A 22,005-nucleotide genomic window follows, 5' to 3' on the forward strand; every position below is an offset into this window, starting at 1 on the left:
GACACAGGAGCACTGAGCAGGATGACAGCACCAAAAGGGGATAATGAAAGGAGATGTGAGGAGAGACTTGTCAGGGAGCTAGATCTTAGCAGATGATAGGTGATCACCAGGGCACAAGACAGACAAAGAGCTCCCGATGGAGGGGGTGGCCTGAGCCGCGCCATGAGCCGGCAGGACTTGGGTGGCCTGTTAGGAGACCCAAATACCTCCTCGGGGTTGGGACTTCGCATCCCAGAGTGGGTTCAGTGAGAGAAGACTAGAAGCCAAATTACAGAAGGGATTGTATCCCAGGCTGAGGCATTTACATCTGTCCAAGCAGGGATGAGGAATCACTGAAATACCTGGGAGTAACACTGAGTCAGGGAAAAAATGAAATTATGTTTCAAAAAGATTTGAGAGTATCAGTGGAAGGATTAGAGGACAGGAAAATGAAGGCAGACAGACTGTTCTCTCAATATTCCAAGTACATGTTCAGAGTTGAACAAAGAACAATGACGATGAAGCTTCAAGAATGAAAAAGAGAAATTTTTAGTCCTCGATAAAAGCTGGGGGTGTTTTCAGAACTGGGTTACTAGTTGGCATCACTCCTTACTTGAGCCAGAGAACCTTCAAGGGCATGGTAGGGGGAAACCACATCACAGCAAGGCAGGGAGAGACTAGACTATTAGACAGAGAAATAGTGGCTGTGGCTGACAAAGGGTGAACTTTGCAGGTTTCTAACACTTCATGTCACAGGGACCTCTGAAGAGTTGCTAGGAGAAACTGAGTTGCTGTGGAAGAGACAAGAACCCACTAACTCGGCCACAGAAATATAAGGAACTAACGAGAGTGGGGGTCAGACTGCATGGTGTTCTTTCAGCTGGGATAGTCCTGGTAAGATTTTATTGTACCGTTGCACAGGCTACAGCTAAGATGTTTTAGAACCAGCTCCAACTGGCCTCGATCCTCACCCACGCAACAGGAAATGAAAACCCAACCCTTCTTTCCTAGAGGTGACCCTGCTTCTTCCTTCTGGGGAAATAAGCTTGATTGGCTTTAGCCAACACTCTTCTGTGCAAAGCAGGCAAGCTGTTACACAACACAAAACTGAAAGGAGAGAACTATTCAAAACATTGGTCAAGAAAACCACTTAGCAGCCAAAATCTGAAAAGTGCTGAGAGAGACTGACTCTTCAGTACTTGGGCTAACCGTACGAGAAGTGTTTGTAGTTGCAGAAATTAAACAGCACCAGTGATGACCACATACCTCCCCAGTGGCTCAGCCCTAAAGAATCTGCCTGCAATGCAGGAGGCCCAGGTTCAATCCCTGGATCAGGAGGATCCCTTGGAGGAGGAAATGGCAACTCCCTCCAGTATTATTGTCTAGGAGATCCCATGGACAAAGGAGCCTGGTGGGATACGGTCTATAGGGTCGCAGAGTCAGACACAACTGAGTATCTGAGCACACACAGATGACCACAGCTAACATCTGTTAAGTAGCTCATAGGCCCGTGCAAAGCATTCTCCACCATCTTGGTTAATCTTCACTGAACAACCGACGTATACAGTACGGTTATTCCCAATACTTGTGCTTACTGAGAAAAGACCAATGGAAAATAACTGATCTTTGTCTATTAAGAATCTAATTGCTGATGAGAGAATTGGGGATGATTTTTCTCTATTTCCTGAATACTGTTTCATCATCTTCTTAAGTCCAACAAAATGCTTTTTATTACAGATGAAAAAACTACGTGTTTTTCATTAAACGTCTGCTTATATGGATGATAAATGTCTCTGGCGACTCAAGACTATAGTAACACCTGTAGTGTTCGGGGAGATGAACTAGATTTTTTGTTGTGCATCCCTCTGAATTTTGAAGGTGAAGGATTTAAACATAAATGAAGGGGCTCGGCCATAACCAATACCAACCTCAAACAGCTGAGACTATCTAGGAAATATTCTAACCTGTTCAAAGAGAAACACGGTAAACCTGAAAAGGCTAATAAACCTGGAAAGGCTCTAAACTTACGGGAAAGTATATGAGGAAAAGAGAAAGGAGTTACTGGGATTAAAGGCAGTGAATGCATAAACCAAGGCTGGCACTGTGGGTCTATCACTAGTCCTGTGACATAAAAATACTCAAAATATACACACAAGAAAGGACATCAAACGTGCAGTCAAGGAGGAGACTATCACCAGGGTCCACAGGCTCGCGAGGAAAAGCACCTACCTCGTCGGGGGTGTCTTTTGCATCGGGTTGTGCGACAGCTGCCCTGCGGGCGAGGTTTCCAGCGCGAATGTTGCTAAGGTTGATCTGCCTCTCAGGAGGAGGACCCCCACGAGGCTGCCCGCGGACAATGATGGCGCACCCTGAGAGCACCTAGGTTGAGGGAGAAACAAAAATTCAGCCATTGAAAGGTAACATCGCCATAACAGAGATGGTCCACGACTGTATCCCCAACATCTAGAACAGTACACAGCACTCAAACATTTATTGAACGACTGAATGAACAAGATTACTTTCAATTTTTTAAGAGAAATACTTACATAAAACCTTGGGGTTGATTCTAAAGGGACTGACCCAGAAATAAAAATGAGAATTAAACAAGATGATAGAAAACTCAGAAAAGATTGGAGGGTGAAGAGGCATGTGAGTCATGGAGAAGAGCCTTTGTAATTTCATCCCAGCAAGCTGACCACCACCTGTGTTCTTTTCAATTATTAAGAAGCTAATGTCTCCATCCACACAAGCTGTTCTACGATGGGAAAAGCAAACAACGGAAGAAAGCCAGAGAAAAGTGGATGTTGAAGGAAGAAGCCTTGACACGCCACCCACACCAGCCGGAAGGACCCGAGGGTGCCCAGGGCTAAGGTGCAAGTAGTGCAGCCAGAGTCCAGGACTCAGTCCTTCCTCTGTAGACAGTGCTCAGAGTTGAGGCTAAAAGAAAAACACAGAGTCTAGGCTAAAAGAGAAACACAGTGCTCAGAGTCTAGGCTAAAACAGTCTAGGCTAAAGCAGAGCCTCTAGAAAACTCATGACCTCCGTGATGAAAACAGGGCAATTGAAGAAGGACCTTCGGGCTCCCAAGCCGAATAGTTCCTTCGCTCTCTCTGAAGAAGGATGTCTAGCATACCACCCACTTGCAACTATGGAAAGAGCTCTAAAGCTCACTTCAAATATTTGCAGAGAGGAGGGAGAAAGGGTTTCACACGGCAGAAGAGAAGAAAAGGCACACAGCAAAAATGACAAACATCGCCCAAGCTATTCAAATTCTTTACACAATTTCATCACCAGGGAGGCTTGAGCAGCGCCTTCGCATGAGCTGAAAGGCTTAATCCCATGTTTCAAAACAAATAGCTGCTGAACAAATAGTTAGAAGGCTGGAGAGCCCTGCCAGTGTAGAACTTCACAGCAGACTAGACCACGGAGTTTTCTGTAAAGGAAACAGTCCTTGGAAAAGAAGCTGACTCAGAGGAAAAAAAGAATAGGAAGGGAAGCCACTTCAGTAGTCATCTGCTTAGCTGACTTGTCTCCCTCGCCTCTCCACCTTAACTCATGCTCTAAATTGGGGGCAAGTAATACAAATAAAGAACTGCATTAAACATATATGAATGCGGTTGGCCAAAAATTTCCTTCGAGTTTTTCCATAAGATTTTATGGAAATACCTGAACGAACATTTTGGCCAATCCATTACATCTTAAAGAATAAGAAACAACAAGTAAGTAACCATCACCCAAGTTAAGAACTAGAACACTGAGGACTCCCTGGCAGTCCAGAGGTGAAGAATCCACCCTCCAATGCAGGAACATGGGTTCGATCTCTGACTTAAGATCCCACATGCTGTGGGGCAGCTAAGCTCGAGTGCCACAACTAGTGAAGAGCCCCTGGCTGCAAGGGGGACCCAGTGCAGCTAAATTTATAAAAGAAGAACTAGAACACTGGCAGGACCTTGGATGCCACGTCCCTCTAACTCGCAGCCCCTTTTGCTGACCACCACCTCTATTCTAACCATCGTGATAACCTCTCCCTTGCTTTTCTATAGTGTTACCTTTGTGTATATGTTTCCATGCACTATGGTGCTTCCTCATCTCCTATTTCTAATCTCTATATACGCTGAGTCGACAGCAATGTAAACTCATCACTGACTTGCTTCTTTTGCCCCTTTTTGGTAAAACCCATTCATGCCAAAACACTATTCACTTCTGTGGCTGTACAGTACTCCACTTATGAATCTATCCTACTTTCTTACAGAAACTCTGTCGGAAAAATACACACATTCTAATTAAAAAAAAAAAAAATAGTAACATCTCATTATCCCCAATAACTTAAGCACACAGACCTTGGTCTACGAGTAGTCTACACTTCCCTGGCTACACCATCACACACATAATAAAAGACTGCCTTCCTTATCTAGTTATAAGTCATTTTTTCATTTTATCCTCTGTGATCCAGTGTTACCAGCAATCGAAACCTTACAGCCTCCAACCGAACAGCCTTTCTTGAGAACCCATGCCCTGGGCATCATCCCAGGGATCTGACACTTTAAAAAGACAAGCCCTCAAACAAAGTAAAGCCAAAGAACAGATACACTACACCACAGGATGGCTGATGTTCCTAAAATGAGAAGGGCCAAAGAAAGAAAAGAACTTGGAAGTGACTCGTTTACAGTCAATTCTTCACCAAGCGGCACATGAACAGCACGCTGTTGAATACCTGCCTCGACATCACGTACAGTCTCCACAGGACTGAGGAGCACACAGCGTGCAAAGCAGAGTTTCTGTCTCAAAGGCCTATTCCTCGATTCTTGTCAAGCTTTCACGAAAACTCATAAAGCTCTCCCTGAAGACCTAGTACGTCTTGGAAAGCCCAGTTAGATGCTCGCCATGGCTGAGCAATGAGCACTGACCCCAGCTAAGAAACAATCTTTATTTCTCAAGCCTGACAAAGCCTGCTGAAAAGCTCAAGAACACAATGGCTGATAGGTACCCTCTTATTCCCCTTAAATACCAGCAAGGTGTTGCCTCTAACGCCCTCAATCTAGTAGACGAGACCCTTGGGGGACAATGGATCTATAACTATTATCCCAGCCCCATAAAGATCTTTAGTAAATAATTTATATGAAGGAATTTTGCAAAATCTTTGTACACTGCCCCCCCTTTCACCTTGAAAGCTATGCTGAAGACTGCTGTTAGAGCCTCCTTGCTTTTTTTGCACCAAATAGGCCATTCAGGCAACAGTCCACATTTGAATTAATCTTAGAGAGAGATGACTTTATAGGCTGCGCAACACCTATTGGGTTGGCCAAAAAGTTCATCAGGTTTTTCCATAAACGCTTACAGGAAAATCCAAATGAACTTTTTGGCCAACCCAATACAACTGAAGGTGCAAATGTAAGCGACAACCACCAAGTCAACCTTCCAAGGACAGATACTCACTGTGGCAGGCACTGCTGTTCCTGTGCCCCCAGGAAGAAAGGACTAACATGCCTACGTCTTTCCTCTGAAACGCTCTCCCTGTCGTTCATTTGGCCACAGCGTTAGTAATGAGATAGGAAGACTGTCTACAGACCATCATGGAAGGAAGAGACCTGTCTGCATGGAAAGAACTCATTTCCTTCCTAGTATTTATGCAAACTGAAATAGGTCAAAATACATTCCATCTCCATGTTTTTTCGCTCTCTCCATTTCATCATCTTACAAGTACTCTTCAATTCCCTCCACCTGTCTCACTTGTCAAAAGTCTTTACTCAAGTTCTTCCTCAATAAAAATATTTAATGGTCGTCTCTTGCCTAAGTTTCCCTAATGAATAAAGCCAAGGGAAAGGTCTTCTGGGGAGAAAATATTTTAAATGTCTTTAAGTGAAATATGAAAAAGACCAATGGTATATATATCAAACTTAACATGAATCTCATATGGCATGAAAATAAGTCATTTTTCTTCTAGAAGTCACTAGATCTGACATGTAAGTTGATTACTTACAATTTTTATCCACTGATTAATCCATTTATTCGTTCAACATAAATTTACTGAGTGCCTTCTATATGCCAGGCATTGTTCCAGGCAAGTAACATGCCTCGAGTGAACTAAAACAGACAAAAATGTCTGCTCCTGGAGAGCAGACATTCTAGTGCGGGGAGTCAGATAAACAATAAACAAGTAAAATACTGTCTGTTATTCAGAATTTTAATTTCAGAAGAATAACGTTAAGATTGAGAGGAAACTGTCAGGGGTAATCGTTCTGCCAAAGCTGTACTGATTCATGTTGCAAACTTTCATGAATGTGGTAATTATCCTTAATTGCTAATTTATAGGGCATAAAAAGCAATTCATATGGTAACTGCTTTATCCAATTATATTAATAAAATGACATATTCTAGAGAAACGATCTGATCTTAGCTCTACCTGATACACCAGGAGGTTTGTGAAAACAGCTGTCACAATGAGTCAGTTTGATTGAGGTCATGAATTAGACAGTTCTCAGCTCTGCCAATAAAGGTTACAGAGAAATGTGGTGTGATTCAGAGGACCTGGCTTCAGGGCATGAGTCCGAGGCTGACAGAGACTGAAACAAGTCAGCTGAGAAGGAAAATGGGGACTCAAACTGATCAAACCCACTAAGATTTTACTAGGAGAGTTACCTAACAGTGACATGCTTTATAGGCTGCAAATGAAATACTGCTCAGCAACAGCAACCCCACCTTAAATCATCACTAGATACTGATAAATGACTTGGTTTAACACTTAAACCCCCAGACCACAAACACCAAAAGACAGAAAATCTCTTATACAAAAACCTAGCCACACTACACTTAGGGCAAAAAAAGTGATGGTACAGAAAACCACATGATGTTCTGAGTTGCTCAGTCGTGTCCGACTCTGCGACCCCATGGATGCACTCTCCACTCTCCATGGGGCTTCTCCAGACAAGAATACTGGAGTGGGTTGCCATGCCCTCTTTCAGGGGATCTGCCCAACCCAGGGATAGAACCCAGGTCTCCTGCACTGCAAGCAGATTCTTTACCAGCTGAGCTACCAGGGAAGCCCCATAGAAAACCATAAATACGTCAATAAAACCAGAATTTTTTTTTTTCACAGCACCAAGAGCAAACATCTTCCCTTAAAAATCATATCTTACTAGGTGAGAGTATCTTGTTAGCTCTACAAGGAGGACTAGCTTAACACGTTTATCTGCCTGTTTAGATATAACAATAATATCTCAGTCATATCTGCCAATATGAAGATCCAGTATAAATAAGGATAGGACTTCTCTGGTGGTCCAGTGGTTGGGAATCCACCTTGCAATGCAGGGGACACGGGTTTAATACCCTGGTCCAGGAAGATTCCCACACATCATGGCGTAACTAAGCCCGTGCACCACAACCACTGAGCCCACGCACTCTAGGGCCTGTGAACCACAACAAGAAAAGCCTCCTCAAGGAGAAGCCCACCCTCCGCAACTACAGAAAGCCTACACGCAGGCACGAGGGCCCAGCACAGCAAAAAATAAATAAGCAAATCTTTAAAAAAAAGGCGGGGAGGGGGGCGGTAAGGACAGTCACCTGATGAATACCAAAATGTTACAAAAAGGAAGCCCCAAATAAACTCAAAAATGTATGGTCAACTGCTTTTCAAAAAGGGTGCGCAGATAACTGGGAAAGAACCTCTCAACGAAAACTGTACCAGTAAAATTGGACTGCTGTTGTTTAGTCCAACTCTTTTGTGACTCCCAAGGACTACAGCCCACTAGGCTCCTCTGTCCACGGGATTTCCACAGCAAGAATACTAGAGTGAGCTGCCATGCCCTCCTCCAGGGGATCTTCCCAACCAAGGGATAGAACCTGAGTCTCCTGCATTGCAGGTGGATTTTTTACCACTGAGCCAACAACGAAGCCCTGGGAAAACTGGATATCCAAACGCAAAAGAATGAAACTGGATCTCCACCTCACACCATATACAAAAGTTAACTCAAAGGATCAAAGACCTAAGTGTAATAAGAAGCTCTTAGAAGAAAACATTGTGATGGTGGATAATGCATGGATTAGGCAATAACATCATCTTAGAAAGCACAAACAACCAAAAACATTATGCTTCACTGGATACTACCAAGAAAGTGAAAAGACAATATTCACAAAACATATCTGATAAGGGTCTAGTATCTGGAATAAGGAAATATCGTAATTCAACAATTGAAAATGGGCAAGAATTTGAACAGATATCTATCCAAAGAAGATACACAAATGGCCAGTAAGCATATGAAAAGATACTCAACATTATCAGTTGTAAGGGAAATGTAAATCAAAACCACAATGACGTATCATCACTTCACAGTCACTGCTGCTGCTGCTAAGTCGCTTCAGTCGTATCCGACTCTGTGCGACCCCATAGACGGCAGCCCACCAGGCTCCCCATCCCTGGGATTCTCCAGGCAAGAACACTGGAGTGGGTTGCCATTTCTTTCTCCAATGCGTGAAAGTGAAAAGTGAAAGTGAAGTTGCTCAGTCATGTCCGACTCCTAGCGACCCCATGGACTGCAGCCTACCAGGCCCCCCCGTCCATAGGATTTTCCAGGCAAGAGTACTGGAGTGGATTGCCATTGCCTTCTCCGTTCATAGTCACTAAGGTGGCTATAATCAATAAGACAGACAAAAGCAAGTGGTGACAAGAATGTGGAAAAATTAGAACCCTGATACACTGTTTGTGATGCAGTCACTTTGGAAAACACTCTAGCAGTCCCTCAAAAGTCAAACAAAGAATTATCCTGTGACCCAGCAATTCCACTGCTAGGTACATGCCCAAGAAAAATAAAACATACATCCACACAATATCTTGTACACAACTGTTCGTGGCAACATTATTCATAAGAGCCAAAAGGAGCAGAAACAATCCAAAGTCCATCAAGTGAAGAATGAATAAGCAAAATGTGGTATATCTGTGAAATGGATATTATTCAGAAATAAAAAAGAAATAAGGTAGTGACTGATGCTACAACATGGATAAATCTTGAAAACACGCTAAGTGAAAGACGTCAAGACAAAAAAGCCACATACTGAATAATTCTATTCACATGAAGTGTTCAGAAGAGGCAAATCCATAGAGATAGAAGTAGATAAAGGGTTCTCAAGGGCTGGAGGAAGAAAAAGGGAGTGACTGCTAGTGAGTCCAGGGTTTCTTTTCCTTCTGAGTACCAATGAAAAATGTTCTAGAATTAGACAGTTCTAACAGTCTTGTGAATAATTTTAGGGTATGTACATTTATTTGGGCTTCCCTGGTAGCTCAGCTGGTAAAGAATCCTCCTGCAATGCAGGAGACCCCTGTTCAATTCCTGGGTCGGGAAGATCCCCTGTAGAGGGATAGGCTGCTCACTCCAATATTCTTGGGCTTCCCTTGTGGCTCAGCTGGTAAAGAATCCACCTGCAATGTGGGGGACCTGGGTTCGATCCCTGGGTTGGGAAGATTCCCTGGAGAAGGGAACGTTTACCCACTCCAGTGTTCTGGCTTGGAGAATTCCATGGACTGTATAGTCCATGGGGTCACAAAGAGTCAGAGACAACTAAGTGACTTTCACTTTCATATTTATTTCAATTAAAATAACTGCTAAGGTCCAATACGGATGTGCATTAATACAACATAAAATGTCTCTTTCACCAAAGGGGTATTTCCATATCTTGCAGGAAGATTAGACCCTTAGCTGAACAACACCAACAGGCAGCTGACTCAGACCCAGAAGTCAGGCATGGTGACTCCCAACAGAGTGAAGGGCAACTGTAAACTTTCAAATCCTTGAGAAATAACAAGGTAGAAGTCACAGGAAAGAAGCCAAACTTCAGTGAAATCTACAAAGCCCAAAAAAGGAGAAAGATGACCAAAAACAATTCAAGTTTTTTCTTCGAGATAAGTAGAATGAACTCCTTCCCTCTGTGGCACAGAAAGAAGAACCAAGAAGGTCACTGAACTAAACAGTCCATAGTGCCATCTGGAAGCTTGCCAAGGCCACCACCCAGAGGCTGCTCAGAGGACAAAGGAGCAGGCCAGTGACTCTTCTCCAGACAAGGTGCCCTCTCCACCCAAAAATGCCTTCAGGGGACGGGGAAGAATTGTGGTGTAATTGTTAATGAAGCAAAAAACATCTAAAGAAATGGAATTAAGGCAAGTGTAGAACTTAAAAAAAAAAAACTAACTTGGAGAAAAATCTCAAAAAGTGTATCAGGAAAAAGCTTCCTGGCAACCAGAGCTATTGCCTCTCTTTCTTGAAAATTAAAAAGTCATTTGGACAAGGAGCAAGCAATCCCAGAGGACTGTAAGCCCTGTGACCTGGGAGGTCTTTCCAAGCACACATGCCAACATGGCCAGCTTCTTTCTTTTTTCTGGCAAGAGCCAGAGGCAAACCTAAATGAGAGGGGCCCGGCACAATGACCCGGGAGCCCAAGGCCTTGTGGCAGCCCATTCGCTTGCGCTGGGTGCACTAACTCATTCAGGAGAGACAATCATAAACGGCTGCTCCAGGGCCGGCTATACCAAGAACTGGACCTCAGTTTGGAAAGAAACAAGTTCAAATCTCAAAGGGGACTCTCACAAGAGTGCAGCTAAGCGAGAGCATCTCAACAAGGCCCTTTTATTGTACAGACGAAAAATCTGTATGTGAAACAGGTAAAGGTGACTTTTGCTTAAAATGAAATTAATGGCAGGGCAAAGACTAGACTGAAGTGTCCGATTCTGATGTTCCACTGTGTCACATGTAGGAACAAGCATCTGAGGAGCTGCTATCTGTTAAAACGGTAGGTGAGATGACCTACTGATTAAATCTTTTCCTCAGTTAAAAATCTCCATTTCTGTGTGCCAGCCGAGCAGGTGTCAGGAACTGTCACTAAGCCAGCAAAGCTTCCATGAGCTGGCTGCCCCAAACCAAACCAACACTTATTAAACATTGCCATATGCAGGGAAAGCAGGCTTACAGTCCCAATTTTACAAAACACCCAAAAAGAGACACAAAGGAAGCAAACTTTAGAATGAGAAAAAGCAGGCTCGGCAAACTACAGCCCACTGGCCAATTCCGCCCTACCACCTGTTCCTGTACAACCCACGAGCTAAAAATGGTTTTTACATTTTTAAGTGGCTTTAAAAAAAAAAGAAGAATCAAAAAGATATTATGTAACACATGAAGAGAGTATAAAATTCAAATTTCAGCATCCATAAATAAAGTTTTATTGGAACATGGCCACGTTCATTCATTTATGTAATTGTCTATCTGCTTGCTTTCACACTGAAACGCCAGAGCTGAGTAGTTGCTACAGAGTCCGTATGGCCTGCAAAGGCTAAAGTATTTACTACCTGGCCCTTCACACAGTCAGCCTGCCAGCCTCTGATATAAAACATTATGACAGGGAGTGAGATGAAAACTAGTTTTATGGTAGTCTAAACGTTACGTGCTCAGCAAAAATAAATTCTGGACGACCGCTTCAAGTTACACAGGCTGCTCATCTTTATAATCAGAGAAGGGGCAGTGGTAAGCAGCAAAAGAATTCAGTTTCAGTATCAAATCCATGTCAGTGGTGATTTTTGAAAGTTCACTGGCTCTATTAGCCTCAATTTCCTCATTGATAAGTATATCAGAACATCCATGAGAGGTGTCATGAAACTTAAACAAGGGAATAAAGCCCTTGGCACAGAAGTTGGCCAAAAGACCAAATAAATAAGTCAATATTATTGAGATAAGAAACGGTTCAGGAGTTTTCTGGTGGTCTAGTGGTTAGAATTCAGTGGTTTCACTGCTGCGGCTCAGGTTCAATTCCTGCAGGGGGATCTGAGATCCTGCAAGCTACTTTGCATGGACAGAATTTTTTGAAAAAAGAAAGAAATGAAATGGCTCAAAGTGTGGTCTGAAGTAAAGATTGGAAAAAAATAAATGTACCATAGAAAAAGAACCATTTCCTCCTGGGATTTAAAAGTAAACACCAAATTCATGTAAATTCTCCCACCACTGAATTCAACCAGAAGGAATTAGAGAAATGACCTATGATCTCACTCCCCTCCTTTATTACCCAAGATTCTCACTCTCTAGTGAAGTGATTTCTGAACCTCTTGTCCTCAAAGATTATCATAAATAAATATCATATCTTAAGTCTATTGTTATTGTTGTTTAGTTACGAAGTCATGTCCGACTCTGAGACCCCAGGGACTGTAGTCTGCCAGGCTTCTCTGTCCATGGGATTCTCCAGGCAAGAACACTGGAGTGGGTTGCCATTTCCTTCTCCACCACTGAGCCACAGTGAGCTTCAAACGTGAAAAAGCTCTCTTGACAATTACAGCCTCACATGACCATGACTGTGAAATCAGACAGTCTTAAGTAAAACACTGTGATAATCCCTCATCTGTATGTGAGGACAATACCACCACCTTCTCTGCAGGTTGTGTTATTGAGATGCCTTACAGCAGCTGACACCTAGCAGATACTCAAGAAATAAGGGCACAGTGGTCTCTCTCCCCTTCCCTCTCTACTGTCCACCCCTCTACACCCTTACAATGCTCTGCATGGCAGGCACTCATTTTACAGATGAAAAAACTGTAGTACATCAGGACTAGAACACAACCTTTCCCAGTGTACTTTCTAATAAACCACAAATACTAAACATTTGCTATGAGAATTATGCATCAAAAAAGTGGTGATACATGCAAAACACCAAGCCTGTAACTTGCACAAAGAAAGCCTCACCAGGAAGGAACTGGCTCAGGTTCCTAGAAGCCAGAAACCCCACAATGATCCTTTACAGAGCCAAGTCCTCACCACCTACGCTGAGCTCCACTGTGCTCGAGGAACCAGAATCACTCAGAAATCAGAACTCAGCAGGAACTATGTGGCAGGCAGAGGCAAAGTGTCATTCCCAAAAAATTCATTCCAGCTGTCAAGTTTTTCAGAGCAACCATCACGTGTGAAAATAAGCAAAGGAAGAACCAAAAATTAACTGACTCCAAGCTCCAATACTCTGGCCACCTGATGCAAAGAACAGATTCATTGGAAAAGACCTTGATGCTGGGAAAGATCAAGGGCAGGAGGAGAAGGGGGCAACAGAGGATGAGATGGTTAGATGACATCACGGACTCAATGGAATGAGTTTGAGAAAACTCGGAGATGGTGAGCTCCCTGGTGGCTCAGACAGTTAAGAAGCCACCTACAATGTGGGAGACCTGGGTTTGATCCCTGGATTGGGAAGATCCCCTGGAGGAGGGCATGGCAACCCGCTCCGGTATTCTTGCCTGGAGTATCCCCATGGACAGAGGAGCCTTGCGGGATACAGTCCATGGGGTCGCAAAGAGTCAGACACGACTGAGCGACTAAGCACGGGAGATGGTGAAGGACAGGGAAGCCTGGTGTGCTGCAGTCCATGGAGTCACAAAGAGTCGGACACAACTGAGAGACTGAACAAGAAGAACATAAAAGTGATCATCTGAGCATCACAGGACTTTGACCCCTCAACCAAATGTTTAGGGTCAAGTACTCAGACTGTTAAAGCTAAAGGAAAATTACTGCAGTCATCAGGGCTTTTGCGTGGTGATCTTGCTGTTTAAAATGGCTCACAGGCATCAGGGTCCTGAAGTCTCCCTAGGCACAAAGAAAGCTGTTGTGATGTGCCTCACAGAGAAAATATTAGACAATTTTCATTCAGGCACAAGTCACAGTGTTGTTGCTCATATATTCAGTGTTAATGAATCAACACTACATATTAAGTAAGAGGACTTTAAACAGAAGCATACAATACAATAAAAGTGAAAGTGAAAGTCGCTCAGTTGTGTCCAACTCTTTGCAACCCCATGGACAATACAGTCCATGGAATTCTCCAGGCCAGAATCCTGGAGTGGGTAGCCTTTCCCTTCTCCAGGGGATCTTCCTAACCCAGAGATCGAACCCAGGTCTCCCACATTGCAGGCAGATTCTTTACCAGCTGAGCCACAAGGGAAGCCCAAGAATACTGGAGTGGGTAGCCTATCCCTTCTCCAGGGGATCTTCCCAACCCAGGAATCAAACCAGGGTCTCTTCCATTGCAGGCAGATTCTTTACCAACTGAGCTATCAGGGAAGCCCAACACAAGATCATGTATCTATCACTTGATGAAAATGTAGTGACCAGAGGCTCATAGGAACTAACTCAGTATTTCTCACAGAAGCAATGGTTCGAAATTCACTAATTTAGTACTTGTGACTTGATGCAACATGCACATGTGCGTGCATGCTAAGTCACCTCAGTCGTGTCCGACTCTTTGAGACCCATGGACTGTAGCCCGGCAGGGTCCTCTGTCCACGGGATTCTCCAGGCAAGAATACTGGAGTGGGTTGTTGTGCCCTCCTCCAGAGGATCTTCCTGACACAGGGGTTGAACCCTCTCCTGAGCTCCTGCATTGCAGGCGGATTCTTTACCACTGAGCCACTGCAGAAATCCCTAATAGAACACAACTACCATGAATGACGACTGTATGTTATAAATACAAAGAGGATATGGCAACCAGGGTGAAAGGGCCACAAGAGTCACTTGCACTGTTCTTACAACTTTTTTGAGATTATGTTAAATTAAAATTGCAACACCTTTTTCAAAAGTGGAAACCATACTACCGGCCACTTTTAGAGTCTCAATGACCAGAGAGAACTAGATCTCCTTGGTGGTTCTGAAAATCGCTCTTGCTCCACTCCCTCTGCACACACAACTTACAGAATGAAAGTCAAACTGAAACTGAGCAGGACTCTGTACGGCCTTCACAAAAGCAGTCTCCTAGGCCTTCCAGAGTTCCAAACAGCAGGCACCAGCAGTTACTCATTAGGGAAGTGAGGGGGTGCAGAAACGAAAAAAAGTGTTAAGTAGGAAAAGTAACGGCAACAGTTCAGTGATAAAACAGAGTTCTAGTTCCTCCTCCAGGGATAATATATACAAACATGTGCTGTGTCTCTGAAGGACAGGGAAGCCTGGAGTGCTGCAGTTCACGGAGTCACAAAGAGTCGGACAAGACTGAGCGACTGAACAAGAAGAAGAAAATAAAAGTGATCATCTGAACATAAAAGTGATACACCCAACACTTATCTCTGAGTAGTTCTGCAGAAGCTAAGACCCTTACTCGGGTCAAGTATGGTGACTACAGGCTGTAGACTGTCACCAGAGGGTCAATGGTCGAGACTCACATCACCCTGTTACCTCACCACCAATCAATTAGAAGAAAGTCATAGGCCATGAGCCCTCACCCCAAATGAGGGAGGGATTGGGATTGACAGATACACACTGCTGCTGCTAAGTAGCTTCAGTCGTGTCCAACTCTGTGCGATGCCATAGATGGCAGCCCACCAGGCTCCCCAATCCCTGGGATTCTCCAGGCAAGAACACTGGAGTGGGTTCAGATAAACACTACTATACATAAAATAGGTAACTATTAAGGACCTACTGTAGAGTACAGGGAACTCTATTCAATACTCTGTAACAGCCTATATGGGAAAAGAATCCAAAGAGTGGATGTATCCATCAATGTAACAGATTCACTTCACTCTACACCTGAAAACAATACAATGCTGTAAACCAAATATACTCCAATTAAAAAAAAAAATTCATTTCCTGGCAGCCATCAAAGAATTCAGGTGTTTTGAGCACAAGCAATCTTGTTTGGCACCCAACAAATAAACACTGTGAAAGTGAAAGTGAAGTCAGTCGTGTCTGACTCTTTGCAACCCCATGGACTGTAGCCCACCAGGCTCCACCCTTCATGGGATTCTCCAGGCAAGAGTACTGGAGTGGGTTGCCATTTCCTTCTCCAGAGGATCTTCCTGACCCAGGGATCGAACCCAGGCCTCCCGCATTCCAGGCAGACTCGTTAACCTCTGAGCCACCAGGGAAGCCCAATAAACACTGTACTTCACCACAACCCAGTGTCAGTAAACTGGCTTTGCCGTGTGTAAAGCAGACCCAAGTTCAGTTCAGTGACAAAACTATTATTTTGTTGCAAGGACAGTATCTTCCCATGATCCATTCATCATTGCTTCATGTTTCTCTCCCAAATGAAATAAAATGCTAGACATGTTCCAATCACAGAATTCCAACCTCTGAGCACACAGTTCAAAAAGCCTATGGCCCCCAAGAAGGATCTTGAATTTTAGGAAGACGCCCTTTTCCTTCCAGTGTAAGTTTATCCAGTGGGGATTTGAAAAACCTGCATGTGTGATCTAATTAGGTTTTACATTCAGAAAAGCTGAAAACCCCCTAACGTCTCAAAAGTTTTGAGATACAATGTGTGAACATTCAGAATTAGAGTAACTAATTGGTTCGTTGCTCAGTCAGTAAGTGATGTCATCCAACCATCTCACCCTCTGTCACCCCCTTCTTCTCCTGCCCTCAATCTTTCCCAGCATCGGGGTCTTTTCCAATGAGCTGGGTATTCGCATCAGGTGGCCAAAGTATTTTTGGTTTAAAATCTTGTAATCTTGATGGTAATCTCTTTCCCCAGGGAGTTGGCCTTCTTTATTATCAAAAAAGAATCTGATTGTCAAAAACGATGCCTGGGTCCCTCTCTCTAGCCTAGAAACACAGGGAAAGATGTTTTGAGAAATACCAAGAGAAATGTGTTAATTTGCAAGACACCAGATCCTGAGTTTAGATTTTATTTTCTCTTGTCCTTACCAAATCCTAATTTCCTCCTCCTGCCCGCCACACCTCTGGCCTTCTCTACAATGCAGGCTATCAGGATTGAGATGCCAGGGGAGTAGAGGAGTACTTTCAGCCAGCACAGGGATAGGGCAGGAACAATAAGTCTCTACAGCTAATCAACTATGCTTTGAGTATACTGAAAAGTTACATCACTGCAGCCAACATGGCTACAGATCAGGGGGAGTGGGGGGCTTGGGGAGGGGAGGATGCTGACCCAGCTGAATCCCATCATCTTTCAACTGTAACAATGAAGGGGGAGAAAGAAGATGCACAGAAGGCTCCTGAAGGCACTCACAGACCAGCAATCACCTGAGAGCTTGTTGATACCGCAGGCTCAGACCCTACCTGAACCTCCTGATTCAGAATCTGTTTTAACAAGATCCTTGGGTGATGGGTTCGCACAAGGTTAATCCACCACCACCACCCCTTTATTCTCCACTCTGCCTGGGGAATCTGCCTGGCTCAGACAGGTCCTCCAGCAAATTTGGCTTAAACTTTTTATTCAGAGAGGCCTTCCCCAGACGATGTCAGCTAGATGCTTGTATATGCTCTGAGCCTCTGTATTTCTCTCCCATAGAATTCACCACCACATTAAATAGCATAATGAATTGTTCAGTAGCAGTTTTCCACTCCTCTGTGCAAGCTCTCTCCGGGCAAGGACTCCATCTATCTTGTTCACCACGGTAGCCCTGGAGCCCAGAACAAGACCAGAGACAAAGTAAGCATTCAGTAAGTGTTTTTCCTGAATAAATGAATGGTCCCAGTATGTATCAAGCACAAGTATCAAGTGCTAGACTTTGGAAAGAAGGGACAAAAACAATTAAAACACAGTCCTTGTCCTTAAGCAGCTCATAGCTTAGTGGATTTCTGTTGAAGCTAATGAGAGCCAAGCTCTTGAAAGCATGCACAGCACTCAAGAGTGTTTTTCCTGTTTCTCTGCCAAATGACAACAGGTAGACCAAAAGTTCTCCAAGGCCCTCCAGGGAACCACCCCCACTCCATGCCCTGGAAGACCTACAGGCAAGCATGTCCTCACCTACTCCTCCGTTCAAAGATTCTCCCCTCCCAGTGTTCAATACTTAGTCCACGCTTCTCTCTCTGCCCTCTCTCAGGCAACTCCAGCAGTCTTCAGCATTATTTCATTCTCCCCTAAGAAAATTCGTGTTTCCTCCGGGATAACAACCCACTTTCTTCATCAGCCCTCTTATTATGAGATGTCAAATTTCCCTTGTTATCACCTTTCAGAATGTTTTACCTAACTCATTTCCAACCACTCGATTATTTCCTGTGAGCTAACAGGTCTATTGTCAACAGAAACCACTCAAATCTATATCCAAGACCACATTGAGAAATCTCCCAATTAACATTCAATTGTCCTCCCACTTTCTTCAGTCTTTTCCTACTTGTTGCAAAGAGATACTACGAACCAATGTTGTCATCTCTTCTAGGATTACCTTCTCAATGGTTCTTTTATTTATTCTTGCTTAACAGACAAAAATCTCTTGATAGGCTTACATCCCAAAGCCAATATCCAAATACCAGGGTAACAAAAACATATCTAAGTGCCTAAGCTGATGGCAGTGAGAGTAACATGTTTTCACTTCATCTCCAGAGAAGCAGCTCACAGAGAAATATTAGCAGAGGCAAACAACACACTGACAGGGTAGCAAGTGCTCAGTGAAGAAGACAAAAACCATCAAGGCAGCTCCCGGCGCTGTCCAAGGGGCTGAGAATCCACTCCACTTCCCCAGGCAGACCCCCCGTTAGAACACAATGCAGCCACTGAAAACAGCAAATTCTAGATTCTATGACTTTGATGTAAAGATCTGTTCTAAGCACTGTTTGTGCAACAAGTATTAGAAATATTCATGTGCCTGTCATGAATGGGGCTAAAAATTCCAAGGATATGTCTTCTGAATATTTTCTACATCGCAGTCTGTAACACCATTTACCATACAATAGCAGACTGGAACCCTAGTCCAAAGATTTGGTTTGTGACTATGAGAAATTTTAAAGCACTTTAAAAAGTCACCAATTGTTTTCGTAAATGCTTCATTACACACTTCTAGGGTCACTGGCCTTAGCCTACTCATGGGTTTCAAATCACCAATGCCTTTTTTGGTTCAGATACACTTTACATACCCGCCCAACTCTGCATTTCAGAACTGCTATGAAAATGTGAGACGAAGGTTGAAGGTCTTATTTCTTTTGAATCCATGTGCTGGCACTGCTGGTATGGGAGGCAACTCCCCAAAGACAAGTCTTCTGTGAAGGAAGCTCAAGAAAAAGTGTTCTGATGACAAAGACCTTTCCTCCCACCCACAGAGATGAACGGAGGTGAAACTCGGGTTGTTAGGTGAGAGGGTGCATTCCAGGCACTACTCAGTTAACAGGCTCTCTGCGTCCAGCCTGCCCCACCTTTTTGCTCTCTTTGCTTCTCCTCAACTCCAGTGCTCAGAAGAAGGAGAGAAGTGTAGCCACGATTCCTGATTCAGAAAGGAGAGGGGCTTCCTTGGAAGTCCAGAAGCAAAGACTCTGAGCTCCCAGTGCAGGGGGCACAGGTTCAATCCCTGGCTGGGGAACTAGATCCCACATACCACAACAAGAAGATTCCACATGCTGCAAAAAGATTGAAGACCCCAAGGGCAGCAACTAAGACCTGGCACAGCCGAATGAATGAATGAATGAACAAACAGGAGAGGGCACAGCTACTGCTTTCCCAGCCTCAATGGCCATAGCTGATGTCATCTCTTCTTTCTCCTCCTCACAGCACTGCCATCACTGAGCAATAAGTACAGTATACAAACTAGCAAACCACAATCCCATGATTAAAACGGGGGCAGGAGACCTGCGCCAGATACAGCTAAATGAATGAACATCAGAGTTCTTGCAACATCCTAGAGAAATAAAGATTATTGCCTTTACTGCTCCTTGGGTTTTACTTCCATAAAGCCACGTGCATTTCTTTCTTACAACTGACAGCAACAGGGATGCTAGGTTATCGAGCATAATACCCAATACTGTTCAGAATGAACCATTTCATAAGAATAGCTAATACATTTATTTTGGCTTATGTGCAGGGCTGGCTGTAGAACTTGGGGAAGTCAGGTAACTTCTATGCTACCCATGAAAGGTGTTAATTTTCCCATTTTATTGTCCAAATTTCTCTGGAAACTTTTCCTATTTGAAATGTTGATAGTCAATTTGAGATGTCAAAATAAAGAAATGGATGTCACAAATCTACCAGAGTCCTTTATTGCTAAATTAATGTTCCATCCTAGAATTCTCCTTACTATTAAAATCCGTCTGAGTGTGTGATGAAGTCCCTTATCACCTAACACAGCTGAAGATTACAAGACAAGGAGTCCTTCCTTCCCCACTATATGCTGGGGCCCCAGCCCACCCCATCCTCCACCATAATGCACAGATTTGCACACCTCTTCAAGAAGTGAAACAGAAGGCCATTTGGCCACGATCTGGAATTTACTTACAATTACTGCCCAGGAGAGACTGTCCCTACATTTTCATTGAAAATACCAATAATAGAGACGTCCCTGGCCATCCGGTGTTAAGATTCTGTGCTTCCAATGCAGGGAGCATGAGTTTGATCCCTAGCCAGCAAACTAAGATACCGCAAGCTACACAGCAAGGCCAAAAAAAAGAATGCGGTAATATTTTACTTACCCTACACTGTCACTAAAGCCCAACTCTGTGATTCCTTTCACCCTATTTTTCTGAGGGCGGGAGGGGGCAGTTCACACTCTTTCCAATGTATTACCAAATAAATGAACGTCTTTCACACATACAGCACAGAAATTTCACGAGCAAGTTGCTGGACAGCTCAGACTCCTGGGGCATCTTTACTGTTTAGCCCTGTGCTATCAATTCCTTTCAAAAACCCAATTTTCCCTGTTGTTACTCAGATAATCTGAGTCACAAGTTTACTGTTCTCTCTACACTGGTTTTCTGCTTCTCCTGTTGATAATCAAAGAAGCACATTTTCTTACAACATGAGAGTAAGGGAGGTATGCTCATTAGGAGCACCAATCCGGGGACGACAAAGAATTCAATGGAAGCCGAGCAGCCTAGCCAGCAGCCTAGCCGCCTGGCTGTGTGACTTGCTGGCAGGGAGATGACTAACATGTGGGCAGGAGGGCTGAACCGGGAGCCAGGCCTGGACCCCATGGAGAGCCTGTGGGAGGTCTCGGGAGAGTCTAAAGCTCTCATAAGAGAGGAGTTTAATAAGATAACTCGGCTTTTAAGTAACAGAGGCAGCCTCCTGGCTTCTGGGCTTTGAAAGGGCTCACCTGCCAGGAGTAATAACACAAGCAATTACTGCACCTAGAATAAGAGAGCTCAGCGGGGCCCCAGGACCCAGGTCTCCCCTCTCATTCACCTACACACAGGGGAAAGGAACGGAAGGAAGAAATGCCCTACTTTCCATGAAGACCTGGGACAGTCCTATTAGGTAAGCAGATCAATTACATTTGGCAAAGTAAGTCACTGTTTTGGGTGGTTGCCAAAAATAAAAATGCCCCTGGTATTAAAGGCTGTATATAAAGCAATGCCCTCTCCTAGCACAGAATTCCTAGTTTAAAAGTTTGTAGCATTGCATTCTAGAGACTGGAAACAGACGTAAACATCTCGCTTCTCATTTCTTTCTCTACCACAAACTTCCAACAGGCCTTTAGGCACGTTGCCTTCAACTGGTACCTTGACTGCAGGTTGCTTGCAGCTGCCTTCAGGAACATCTGAGTATACCCACCTGGACCTACTCATTTCAGCTGTCTTTTATCTCCCCTGTTTTATTTCTCTGCCTCTGTCAAGACTTGTCACTTTCACCATCTCCACAGAAAAGAGGTTTAAAGCAAAGAAACTGACCTGAAATATGACATCTGATTTTTCCAACCCATCCATTCTCCAAGAAAAGCTTCAGTGTTTCACTTCATGAGTTCCCCCTTCCACCATAAAACATGGTTACCTGCCTCTATTAAACAGCATTTCAATGAGACAGACACCTAATATCTCAACAGCCTAAAAAGCTTTACCCAGAATCAGGTGCAAAGCCTGGTCTCAAACCGAAGCTGCCTGTGCTTCAAAGAAGCCTGGAGACACCCCACACCTTAGGCCATCATCCCAGCAATTTATGGAACCATCTCCCCTCAGTTTATTCTGTCCTCTCTGAACTATGCCAACCCAGTATTTCCCCCAGACTTGACCCTTCTTAACCAAATCCACTAAACATACGTTTTATCACTCAAATTGGGACACTGTGAGAGTGAAAGTAGGGTGTTACTGACAGTCATGCCAAGACAACAGCCCCGGGCAAACTGGGATGTAAGTTGCCCTGTCC

General features: G+C 44.0%; 1 protein-coding gene across 1 annotated transcript in view; it reads right to left on the minus strand.

The window, feature by feature from the left end:
• Positions 1–22,005, minus strand: part of SND1 (staphylococcal nuclease and tudor domain containing 1) — a 421,273-nt gene that overhangs the window by 386,778 nt on the left and 12,490 nt on the right. Inside the window, exon 2 of the mRNA XM_027539080.1 lies at positions 2,209–2,358. Coding sequence (XP_027394881.1) covers positions 2,209–2,358 — 150 coding nt within the window. The remainder of the gene's footprint in view (positions 1–2,208; positions 2,359–22,005) is intronic.

This window comes from Bos indicus x Bos taurus, chromosome 4, assembly GCF_003369695.1.
Source record: "Bos indicus x Bos taurus breed Angus x Brahman F1 hybrid chromosome 4, Bos_hybrid_MaternalHap_v2.0, whole genome shotgun sequence".
NCBI classification, from domain to species: domain Eukaryota; kingdom Metazoa; phylum Chordata; class Mammalia; order Artiodactyla; family Bovidae; genus Bos; species Bos indicus x Bos taurus.